This window comes from Nomascus leucogenys, chromosome 20 (genome assembly GCF_006542625.1).
Source record: "Nomascus leucogenys isolate Asia chromosome 20, Asia_NLE_v1, whole genome shotgun sequence".
NCBI lineage: Eukaryota > Metazoa > Chordata > Mammalia > Primates > Hylobatidae > Nomascus > Nomascus leucogenys.
Window position 1 is genome coordinate 25,696,891 of NC_044400.1, and position 12,574 is coordinate 25,709,464.

The following is a 12,574-nucleotide window of genomic DNA, read 5'->3' on the forward strand; positions in this document are numbered from 1 at the left end:
AAAGAGGTTAGAAGAGGTTATTCTCAAATACCTGGAGTCTTGCAAGTAGCACGGGATGGAGATTTGTATAGATTATAGAGCTCATGCTGCATCTAAAGACAGCAGCTGCCACTTGGCTTTATACAGTGTTTGACAACTGGTACTGCAGGCCCATTCTTTCCGGAGCTTCCGGATTTTTCATCTTGAAAATCTAGATTTGTATGCAATTTAAAAAATGTAATTGTTTAACTCAATTATTTTTATAAAAACAATGAATGGTCTAAATGTATGTTGGCCAAAATTGGCCCATAATCCATGAATTTATAACTGCTCTTTTAGGACAATAATGTCTAATCAGAATTGCACAATAAAAACCACCTCTGGAGGTGTTTTTTGTAACCCCAGAAGTAGATTCAACAGTTTTGGCAAAATGTACCATAGAATCAGTGCTGTCCCTCTCATGTAACTGAGTATTGCCACTGTTAGGCCCATACCCACCAGGTTTGGCTCACTTAGATATGCCATTGCTGATCAGGCTTGAGTTTCTCCTGTATATTTTGGCACTGTATTTAAACTGATAGCTGGACCAAGAATAAGGAAGGTTGCCCTGACTCCATTTTCATATGTTCTCTACCTCATACCCTTTCCCACAGGCTTTTAGTTTTTAATGTTTTTTTCTCAGCTTTTAAATTGAGCTTTTAAATGTTTCCTGGTTATGACAACTGTATGCAAAAGCAGAAAAAGTTTCTAATTATATTGCCTAAGTGGTTACACTTAGGTCCAAGTAAGGGGTGACACCTGTTATATATGTCGAGTCCAGTTACTTCTGGTGTTTGTAAAGTTTTAGAGACTCTATCAACTGCCTTTTAAAAATGTTGCATCTCTTAAGTTCTGCTAAGGGATGTCCATCTCTGTGTGCTCTAATCCTATGTAGTAGGCCATGGTTGAGTTACATATCTCTATTCCAATCCATGGAAACGTTTCCCTAGACAAGCAATACTTGAATGTATGGGCCCTTAGAAGCTTGTATTCTTGGCAGTTGAAAGTAACATAAGAACTACCATGTTTGGGACCTGGAAGCCCTGGCCATTAAGGCAGACCTCAATGAAGCATTCGCTGAAAAAGAGGGATGTATGCTCTGATGCAGTCTTTGTACACTTGGCAGAATTTAGAGCATTTGTGCCCTGAAGTATTTCTATGCAGACATCTAGGCTAAGTGGGCATTACTGTTCACTTGCTGCTTTTGCAGTTATATTTTATGCCATGTTATAAAATTTCAGAAAGGCTCTAATCTCTCCTAGGAGAAACTTCTCTGGAAGACCATACAATCACATCATTCATTATTAATCCCAGCTGACTTCCTTGGCACTAATCATACTTTCAGTTTCACAACACTTATTTACTAGGTGTCTAGCAGCCAACCTCTCAATAAGCTTACACCTCCTCTACAAGGGAGAACAGATGTATCCAAGGGTCACTGGCAGTAAATCTCTGTATCAGTTATCTTGTTATGCTTGATGACAAATGAGCCTAACTTAAAGTGACATAATAAAGGTTCTTTCTTTCTTGCATTATATGTACATTATGTGTCATCTGTGGCTGTGCTCTATCTTATCTTCATTCTGGGTCCCAGACTGGTAGCATTCCCTGTTTGGGACATGGCTAGTCTCATGGCCAAGGGAAAAAAGAGGCATAATGAAATCATAAGCTGTTTCTTTTTTTTTTTTTTTTTTTTTTTTTTTTTGAGATGGAGTCTTGCTCTGTCGCTCAGGTTGGAGTGCAGAGGCGCGATCTCGGCTCACTGCAAGCTCCACCTCCCGGATTCACACCATTCTCCTGCCTCAGCCCCCCTGAGTAGCTGGGACTACAGGCACCTGCCACCATGCCTGGCTAATTTTTTTGTATTTTTAGTAGAGACGGGGTTTCACCGTGTTAGCCAGGATGGTCTCGATCTCCTGACCTCGTGACCCGCCCACCCTGGCCTCCCAAAGTGCTGGGATTACAGGCATGAGCCACTGCGCCCGGCCCATAAACTGTTTCTTAAAGCTTCCTTTCAAAAGTTACACATTCCACTTCTATCCACATGTCATTGGCCAAAGAAAGTCACATGGCCAGGCCTAATGTCAGTGGGGGGAAGAACAACTTTTTTTTTTTTAATGATAATATCATCTAATACATTTTCCCTATCTCCCGACCTTATAGCTTGGATGTTAGGTGTCCCGTCAGTCAACAGAAGAGCAGATACTAGGTGTAAAATGTGTGCTTGAGTGCCACATCAGCAGCCATGTGGCTTGACACAGTAGCTGTCATCTCTCTTATACCTGTCCTTAGGCAGTAAGACAGTAATTCTTTTATCAGATGATAATGCCAATAGTGGTCAGTGTTCTTATCAAGAACAATTTTCCCCTTACCTGTTTAATCTTTTACTTCTCCCAAATCCACAACTGTGGATGCATACTTCTTAATACACAAGTTGAACCACAAGTTTCCACTTTTGGCCTTTGTGGAATGCTCACAAGTAATGTTTTTATACATTTTATGCTTGTTAAAAGCTAGAATTTCTGCCCTGAAGTTACCTTTATCATATCTAGCTCTTTTTATCAATTCCTGTTGCCACAAATTGAGGCTTATGCTCTCTAATGTTAATTGGATTTTGTTTTCTCACCTTAAATCATATGTTCTGACAATATCTCAACCAGTTTTGTCTCTGGTGATGATCTCAGCACTCTTACTCAGATTTCCAATCCTCACTGCATCATTGAATTCATTACTTCCATGAATCGTGTTTTATTTCTAAATAGATTAGGCCAGTCTCTTAAGCTATTTAGACTGGAATAGTCACTTTATCTATGCAACTACCCAATTATCAGTTCTGGATTTTCTTGCCTACCTTATTCCTAACTACCCATGACTCCTCTGAAAACCTTAAAAAAATTTATTTGGAAAGATGTTTACTTTGTTGTAACAGATTAATAGGTATCTTCACAGGAATACCTTTAAAATATATTTTATTATATAATTGTTTATAAATTTGATAAAGTAGGAAATTAGATTTATTACTTCAAAGTTAGGAAAATTTTCATTAAAAAGTGTCACTTCCAAATAAATATGGTATTTAGAGCCTGTCTCCTACCAGACATTGTAAATATGTGGGTTGCTTGACCCTAACTTTTAAAAAAGTTATGAAACAACTTCCAAATTTGTTTTCTTGTCTAGATCACAAGAGACCCCTGGAGATGGGAAGCCTCCAGCTTTACCACCCAAACAATCAAAGAAAAACAGTTGGAACCAAATTCATTATTCACATTCGCAACAAGATCTAGAAAGTCATATTAATGAAACATTTGATATTCCATCTTCTCCTGAAAAACCCACTGTAAGTCGCTTCTTCAGATATTCTCATTTTTATTTGAATTTTTTAAATCCTAAATGAAATTTCTTTTGTACTGTAGCATTTTTTAGTTGTAAATTGTATTACAGTACCTTCTCTTTTTCATCATATTCTTTGGTCATGAATTGTGCCATGATGTAACTCAATATAAGTTCTATAATTAGAAGTGATTATGGAGTGCACAGAGTATATAATTAAATAAGCTGTGGGGTTAAGGGAAGATTCCTAGAAGAGATCATCTGTGATAAGAACTAGTCAGATTTTTTCCTTCAAAGAGCAGGCACAGAACATACTGAACAAACCTGCATGTTGTGCACATGTACCCTAAAACTTAAAGTATAATAATAATAAAAATAAAAATAAAGAACATACTGAATGAAAGAAGCCCAGGACAAATAGCCATGTGTTGTATGATTTCATATATGTGAAATATCCAAAACAGTCAGATCTATCAAGAGACAGTAAGTAGATTTGTGGTTGACTAGGCTTTGGAGGATGGCAGGTGGGGAAATGGGGAATGACTGCTAATGGATACAAGATTTCTTTTGGAGTTGATGAAAATATTCTAAAATTAGATAATAGTGATGTTTGTACACCTCTGTGACAAAAGTAAAAATTATGGAAATATACACTTTAAATAGGTGAATGATATGTGAATTATATCTCAATAAAGCTGTTTTTTAAAATCACATACATCAAGCAGAGGAAGTATCATTTGAATTCATGTAACACTTATGAGCACCCTCTGTGTACTCACACATATGAACCTGGCTTGCTATGAGCCAGATTCTACAGATAGAGCAATTAATAAAGACAGACATGGCCCCTGTTCCTCCTGTCACTTAATAGTCTAGCATATGCTGGCAAGAATGCATGAGAGGATATATCTGGTAGGGCTAACTGCAAGTTATTAGTCAAAGAATTTACTCTTCTGAACTAAAATTTTTATTAGAATTATGATTTTTTACAAACTATACGTAATATAAGCATACAAAAAGTATGCTTCCTATATATCTGAAGAATAGATTTTAAGTGAAGAAAATTACAAGCTATTTAATTTTGTCTTTTTAAGCCTAATGGTGGTATTCCACATGATAATCTTGTCCTAATCAGAATGAAACCTGATGAAAATGGGAGGTTTGGATTCAATGTAAAGGTAATCTGGAATTTATTTTATACTCAGTTTTTGAATTAAGATGTTCTTCTTTTGGTAATGTTTGACTAACATTGTACTTCCTCTCTTTTTAAGGGAGGATGTGATCAGAAGATGCCTGTGATTGTGTCTCGAGTAGCACCAGGAACACCTGTGAGTTATCTAAATGTTTCAGATAAATCCTGTTTTCAAGAATATGTACTTATTTTATAATTCTTACTAGTTTAAATAAAACAAGGAATGTCATTTCTTTTATTTATCAAGTGTCAAATGTTGGCTGAATCTCTTTAAGTTGCTGGAAAGTTAGTTTTTCCATGTTCTCTATAAGTTTTTAAAATCCCTGTTTTTATAAAGAAGCTATTTATGACTTTCATTGCTTCTAAAGCATTAACAGATTCTATCAAAATAACCCCCTTAAAAAACAAAATATAGACAGAGGTATAGTTTCGTGGGGGCTTTTGCTTGCTTTTTTTTATTAGAGTAGTTTAAGTACATTATACTTGCCTACGCACTCCCTTAAAATTTTACTTTAAATGGAAATGATACTACAAGGACAATTTTTAAAACTATTATGAACATTCTAAACAGAAGTAGAGAAAACATATGTATCCATTATGATGAATCTCCTATTACTCGTTGTTCAGCTTCCACAATCATGAACTTTCTGTTCATCATAGGACAATTCTTAACTAATTGTAGGTACATCATCTTTATTACTGTTTTATATAACAAGTATTGCTTTCAAATTCCCATTTATGTTGTCTACTCTGTTTACTTTCCTTTTTCTTACCTAAATGATCTTCAAGCACCTTTTATCATTTAACTATCTCTCTGTCCTAGGAAAGGTATGAACCAGCAGCCTGAGAGAAGGAGGCCAGCTATGTTTTTTTTGGTGCTTTGCAGCAACCTCAAAGTTGGTTTGAAAATCACAATTGAGATTCATCAAGGATATCATGTTATGTGGTTTTGGTTCTAGTTTTTAAGGACCTTGTTTTTTGCGAAAATAGCAGGGTACTCATGGAATACCCCTGGCATGAGCATAAACACAGAGTAGTTTATTTAAATATAAATACATCAGATAGCTATTGAGGTGTCACACAAAACTAAAGAGCATGAATGCAATCATACCTCTACAAGAAACTTTTAAAATCATCGACTTTTCTGCTTTTCATCTGTTTCTTTTTATGTGATTGTTTGATTCCTCTCAGTGCAAATGAATTTGTACATGGAATCAGCCTACCTCTCAAGCCATTCCAGATAAACACTCCAGTCTAAGAAAAAACAGTGTACTTAGTAGCAGCTTCAAGCAGAGTTTTGTAACACCACTACCACACACACACACACAGACACACACATACATCAGATTGTGATTCCTAAGTCTCCACTAAATAGAAATTGTATAACTACCTACTGCTATTGTGATACTCAATCCATGTAGTAGGATATGACTACTAATAACTAACAGGTTTGTATATTACCAGCTCAGTAGCCCACAGTGACCTCTCAGTCTAAATTATAAACTCCTGGGAAGTAAACCCTTAATAGACCCAGCATGGATCATACTTCCTTATTTGAAAAAAGTCCGTTGTGACTGGGGGACAAGACCGGGGATATTATGTATAAAATGACTCCTGGGGACATACTATTAATATGTATTTAAAAGATGGGGACAAAGATGGTAGAGACAATCCAAAATTATTTATTTTATATATATTTGATGGGAAATATGAATATGATTGGGACTGCAGATGAAGGGATGAAGGATTGATGAATTATCTATCATGTAGAAAGTTAATAGATAATATCTAAAACAGAAAAGAATAACAATAGAGAGATGTTAGAGATGCAGAGGTAAATACAGAAAGATATATCTAAAGTGTTGAAAAAAGTTGCCTCTAGAGATGGGGAGGTGGTAGGGAGGAACACAAATAGTTTCTTAACAATCTTATAGACCTAGTCAAATCTTTTAATGGTGTGATTTATAACTTTGCTAAAAACAAAAATTTAAGACTTAAAAAAAAGCAGTTGTATATCTTTTGGCCTCACAATTTCACATTTAGGAATTTCTCCTAATGAAATAATTCAACTAGGGAACAAAGAGTACTTACACAAGGATATTAATTGTATGGTTTATAACAGTTTAAAGTGGAAAAATAATCAAATGTAGACTAGGGAACAAAGAATACTTATACAAGGATATTAATTACAGTATGGTTTCTAACAGTTTAAAATGAAAAATAATCAAAATGTTCATCATTAAAGTTGGGGAAACAAATTATCTGTTGCTTTGTGTCTATTGAGATGATAATGTAACTAAATATGGAAATATATCCATAAGATGGCATTATGGAAAAATACATGTTATAATTTCACATGTATGTTTGAACCAGTTTATTAAAATATTAGATACATAGAAAAATTCTGGAAACATGCTAAAAAAGTTAACAGTGTTTAATGTGAGTAATGGAATTACAGGTATTCTGTATTTTTTTAATTGTCTGGATCATGACAATGAGCATATATTGCTCTTATAATTAGAAAAGATAATACACATTTCTTTATTTACATGACAGTTGTAATAGTCAGTGACTCACACGCATAAAAATACTCATTTTTCTGAGCAATGAATATGGATAGTTTTCAGTTAAGTCAAGGATTCAGAGAATATTCTATAGATATATTCATTTCCAAACAGAATTCTAAGACTCTGAAGTTCTCTTTTTAATCTGTACATATTGTTGGTAATTTTTCCCTTCTGCCATGTAGAACTATGTTCCATAAATATTGGCTGGAATTTAGAACAAATTAAAACATAGTCATTCTATTGGGGGAAAAATTCAAAACAATAGGGATTTATTATTTTTGTATTATTTTGTTAATTTAGAGATCACCACAACCTTCTAATTGGAAACCACAGTTTAGGCAATCAGGGGAAAAGGAAAAGGTTTCTGTTTTTTTATGAATACATAATAGTTGTACATGTTTATGGGGTTCAAATATTTTATTGTCATTTTTTATATTGGACATCTTCTGAAATGGATAAAATAACTCCCAATTAAAGTTATGATTCTCTTTCTGTTTGATAATCTTAGCCAAAAGCTGTTGCTCCAACAGAACTCATTTTAACATACAGTTTATTGGCCAGGTGTAATGCTCATACCTATAATCTTAGCACTTTGGGAGGCTAAGGTGGGAGGATTGCTTGAGCTCAGGAGTTTAAGACTACCCTAGGCAACATAGTGAAACCTTGTTTCTACAAAAAAATATGTTAAAACTGGCCAGATGTGGTGGCACACGCCTGTGATGCCAGCTACTCCAGTGGCTGAAGTGGGAGGATTGCTTGAGCCCAGGAGATCAAGGCTGTAGTGAGCTGTGATCACACCACTACACTCCAGCCTAAGCAACAGAGCAAGACCCTGTCTCAAATATATAGCAAGACCCTGTCTGAAATACACACACACATGCACACACACACAGCAAGACCCTCAAACATGTATATTTGAGCAAGACAGAGTCTTGCTCTGTATGTGTGTATATATACGCACAGTTTATTTAGACTTGTCAGATCAGAATGAAATGGAAATTAAAAATTGTAACATATGTGACAAAAGGCATATTAACTATAAGAGAGTTCCCTTTAGTAATAATGGATACAGTAAGAGATTCATAGCTGTCCTCTTTAACACATAGACCACCTCTTTTTTTCTGCCAACTACACTATGCACAAAATAATGTGAGGGAAAGCTCTGTCTGCTATAGCCCATTATTACATTTTCCCCAGTACCGTTGGCTCCCAATTCACTATACTTCAGGTATCTCAAAGACATTTACAAAAACTTGGAACTAATTGGTATACAAAAGCATCACACTGCTAGTGCACAGAGGGAGTATATGAATGTCTGTCATCTACTTCACTACATAAGTAGACAAAAAAGCAACTTGAGAGAATGAGCATAACTCTAAATTTGAACGTTCCAGATTTTAAAGCTTTGGATTGAATTATCTCATCTTTATCTTCACAACAACTCTAAGAAATAATCAGAACTTTTCATTTTCAGAACTCCAGATGTCTAAGATCACACATTTCAGAAGCAGCACAGTAACTTCTAGACCAGTGTTTTTTCCACTAATGACAGTGCCTTATTGGATTTTATTGACTTTGTGTTGATAAAGAATTTCAGTAGTTGTGCTTTTATTTCTTCATGCTTTTACCACAAGCAGTTCCCTTTTTTGTAAGATCCAACCCCATCATTTCCTTCTCAACCTGGCCTATCATTCCTCAAACTTCACTCTCGTATGTTTTCATTGCTATGTTCCCAGAACATGTCCATGTTTCTGTTTCTTTTGTCTCTTTTACCTTAATTGCTGTTTGTCTTCTCACTTTGCACTATAGTGCAAGACTATAAAAATGACCATGCAAGATAAAATCGTGCAGGATCTTGATGATTAATGGGAAAAATTATGGTTGTTCCCATGACCTTTAAATTTATTGTCAAAACATTAAGAATTTCCTTTACTGTCTCTTATAAAGGTAAAAGGAAATGAAAAAAATAGTAAAGCTAATATAGGATTTTGTATCTTGTAATTCAAAACATTAGAAACACTGAGAATTTAAATGTTTTATTTTCTTGTGAAAACTCATCATGAGTAGTTTAAACAGTGCTTGCCTCCTCCCCGTGGTACAGCTTAGAATACCAAATGAGCTTCATCTTGCCTTGGCAACTTGTCATAATACTGTCTACTTGGCACGCTTTCAATACTGTGTCCTCTGAACTTTTATCTCCAAAAGTTCCTTTGGCTGCATATCTAGAGTCTCTCCAACAACAGTGTGAACATTCCCATGGTCATCTATTGCTTCTCTGACTCTATTTATGGTCAATTCAAACTTCACCTCCAGCGTTATTCACTTTGCTGCACTTTCATCTTTTGTGATCAATTTCCTCTTTAGATTTAGGTTATTCATTTTAATACGGGTTTATCACTGTGAGAGTAGGAGGCAGCCCAACTACATGCTTTCCTGTCTGCACTTGAACTAACAACAGATGACCATCAGACTTTGGAAGAACTGATGTGACTGGCCACTGATTATGATGTGTGCCTATTATTTATGTAGTGATTTTTGTATTGAAGCTAGCAGCAAAGTTTGTACTTTTTGCAGTTATTCATGGTAAATTCACTGTGGTAACTAAAGTTTGAATCGTATTGTTGGGGGACTGGTGTTATTTAATTAAATCATGGTAACTGAAGTTTGTATGTATCTAGACAGTGTAAGCTAAAGCTATTTGTGTGTATGTATCTGGAAATCATCAGTCTTATTTGTATGTCTAGGCACATAATATGTCATCAGGAAAGAAATTGTTGAATGAAGAAGGAACAAAAATACTCTCTCTGGCAAAGCTAGATTTCTACATTTTTTAAATAGATGAATAAATGAAAGATGCTTTTCTATATGTAGTTTAGTTCTCCGGCTATTGGGTCTATTAAATTCCTGTGCTCTACTTTCAGAAAGTTGCATGCCAATCTGAAACCTTATCTATATTATATTACAGGCTGACCTCTGTGTCCCTAGACTGAATGAAGGGGACCAAGTTGTAGTGATCAATGGTCGGGACATTACAGAACACACTCATGATCAGGTTGTGCTGTTTATTAAAGCTAGTTGTGAGAGACATTCTGGGGAGCTCATGCTTCTAGTTCGACCTAATGGTGAGTACTCTATGTAGTACCAGATAATTTATAATAATTTATTACTGTTCATTACTGAACACAGCAGCCAGATTTCTGACATAAAACATAAGTCACCTAAGTTTCCTGCTCAAAGCCCAGTGGCTTTCATTGACACGTGGAGCAGAATTCAAGTTCTTTGCCCCCCACCCCTTGCTCCCACTCAGCCTTGCTTACTTTCCTCTATTCTACACTAGCTTTCTTGCAGTTCCTCAGATCTTCCAATCTAATCGACTTAGGGTTTTTATCCTTGCTGTTCCCTGTGCTGACATACTCTTTTTGATTTTGTTATGACTTATACCTATACTTCATTCAGGTCTCTGCTCAGATATCATCTTCAGAAGGGCTTTCTCTCCTGACTACCATAGCTAAAATGGCCTCCCATTTCCCCTAAATTGTAGCAGTTGTAGTACTAGTACTCAATAAATACTAGTTGAATGAATGAGTAAATTTGAACTCTGTTCCACTTTTAGAAAATGCCATAACAAGCTGTAGTTAAAGTGTTTTTAAAATAACTGCCTTTGTTTTCAGTATATGATGTCTACTTGCCAAATCATGTCATCTGCTAATCTGGACAGCTGACTTGTTAATTCATAGTCATAGAATTCCAGGTTTGGAGAAACCTTGAACGCCATAAGCTCTAGCTCTTTGGCTAATTGTATGAATTTCCTCCACAACAACCTCACGACCATTCTACCAATATAGATAGAGCACTTTGTGGCCCCTGAAACAGGTCATTCCATCTTTGGATAGCTCAAACTATAAATTGAGCTAAAAGTCCATCTTTCTTCAGTCCTGCTCCTAATTCTGTCACTCCGTGCTATGCATTATAAGTTTAACCCCCTTTCTTTCAGTTTTTTGACAATAGCTAATTTTACCAGAAACTCACCTCCCTTTCTCTAGTTTAACAGTCCTAGAGTCTTCAGCCCATGTTCGTATGGCATTGTTTAGAGTTCCCTCAACACTTTATCAGTCTGCTCTAAGAAAAAAGTTTTATATGTCTAATATCCCAGGATTAGACATATTATTCTGGTTTTGTTCTATACAATTTACTATTAATCATTATTTTAGCCACAGAATAATTATTGTTAATGCCATATTACCACTTGAATATGTACCATAGGAAAGTGAAATATCATTAGAATTCTACTTGTCACCACCACACCCAACCCTGCAAAATATTGCAAGGATATTTCTTTTTTATAAACAAAAAATAAAAAATCCTCTTTGTAACTCTTGTTCACAAATAGGCGTTTTCATTTTATCTTCTCCACTTTGTGTTCTTTTCCATTCATGGTCTAGAATTGGCTTTCTAGGAAGATTAAAAGGACTTCAACAGAACATTCTATTTTGACTTTTCAAGGAACTTGTTCATTTAGACCTGATACTTAGGTGAGTCATTAGGTGTTTTCTGTCACATACAGCTACTTAAATTTTAAACCAGGAATAACATTTTTTTTTCTGTATTTATTGTATTATCTTTTCTCTTGATAATAGATCCTAAAGAACTCAATAATATTAGCTAATAGTTATTAAAAGCTTTCTGTGCACCTAGGCTCTTTTGTATATTTTCATTTAAACCTCATAGACATCCAATGAGATAGATGAATTATCCCCATTCTAGAGTTGAAGATACTTTGACACCAAGACATTCAATTACCTGCTCACAGATTCATGACGGTACAGAGGCAGAATATGAACAAAAATCCATATGATGGCAGAGACCCAGCCTTTTTACGATTCCAAATCTCATCCTTTTGCTTTATAGTAGGAGAGGAACCCACCAGGATCTACTTCTTGCAAAATATCTTTCTAAATTGTTTCATAGTCAAAATACGGAGCAGAACCTGCATCTGCTTTCAGTGTGGGTCTATCTTTTCCATTCTTAAAGTATCATATAATTAAAATTTAAAACTGTGTTTGCCAGGAATATATTTTTGTTTTTCTGATCTTTTCCCCTTTAGTTCTTATTTCTTCTTAGGCAAAATGTTGTCATACCTTTTTGTCTTTTCATTTTCATTTCAGAAATTTATTTTTCTAAAAAAATGTATAGATATTCAAGGAGGAACCAGATCTCTTAGGCAAGGGTAGAGAGACCCCTACCTTGGCTCCATGTTTTAGAAGGCCTTGCTTTGACTCTCTTTCTTCTCCCAGTGGAGTCATAATTTTATAGGACCAAAAGGACATTCCAAGCTATAATCTCCCTTCCCTTTCTATACCACTTTTTTTCAAACCTCAGTTCTGGGTCCAGATAACCCTGAGCCTCTCTAGATCTTCATGGATATTTTCCACACATCCATTCTCTCAAGGTGGGTTCACATGGTATG

The 12,574-nt window shown here is 35.4% G+C and overlaps 1 protein-coding gene across 4 annotated transcripts in view; it reads left to right on the forward strand.

Annotated features, from left to right (window-relative positions):
• Positions 1 to 12,574, forward strand: part of PTPN4 (protein tyrosine phosphatase non-receptor type 4) — a 226,098-nt gene that overhangs the window by 182,511 nt on the left and 31,013 nt on the right. For all 4 annotated transcript variants that reach the window (XM_003277173.4, XM_030801359.1, XM_030801360.1 and 1 more), the window contains 4 exons: positions 3,196 to 3,355; positions 4,443 to 4,526; positions 4,620 to 4,676; positions 10,073 to 10,229. In XM_003277173.4, coding sequence (XP_003277221.1) covers positions 3,196 to 3,355; positions 4,443 to 4,526; positions 4,620 to 4,676; positions 10,073 to 10,229 — 458 coding nt within the window. The remainder of the gene's footprint in view (positions 1 to 3,195; positions 3,356 to 4,442; positions 4,527 to 4,619; positions 4,677 to 10,072; positions 10,230 to 12,574) is intronic.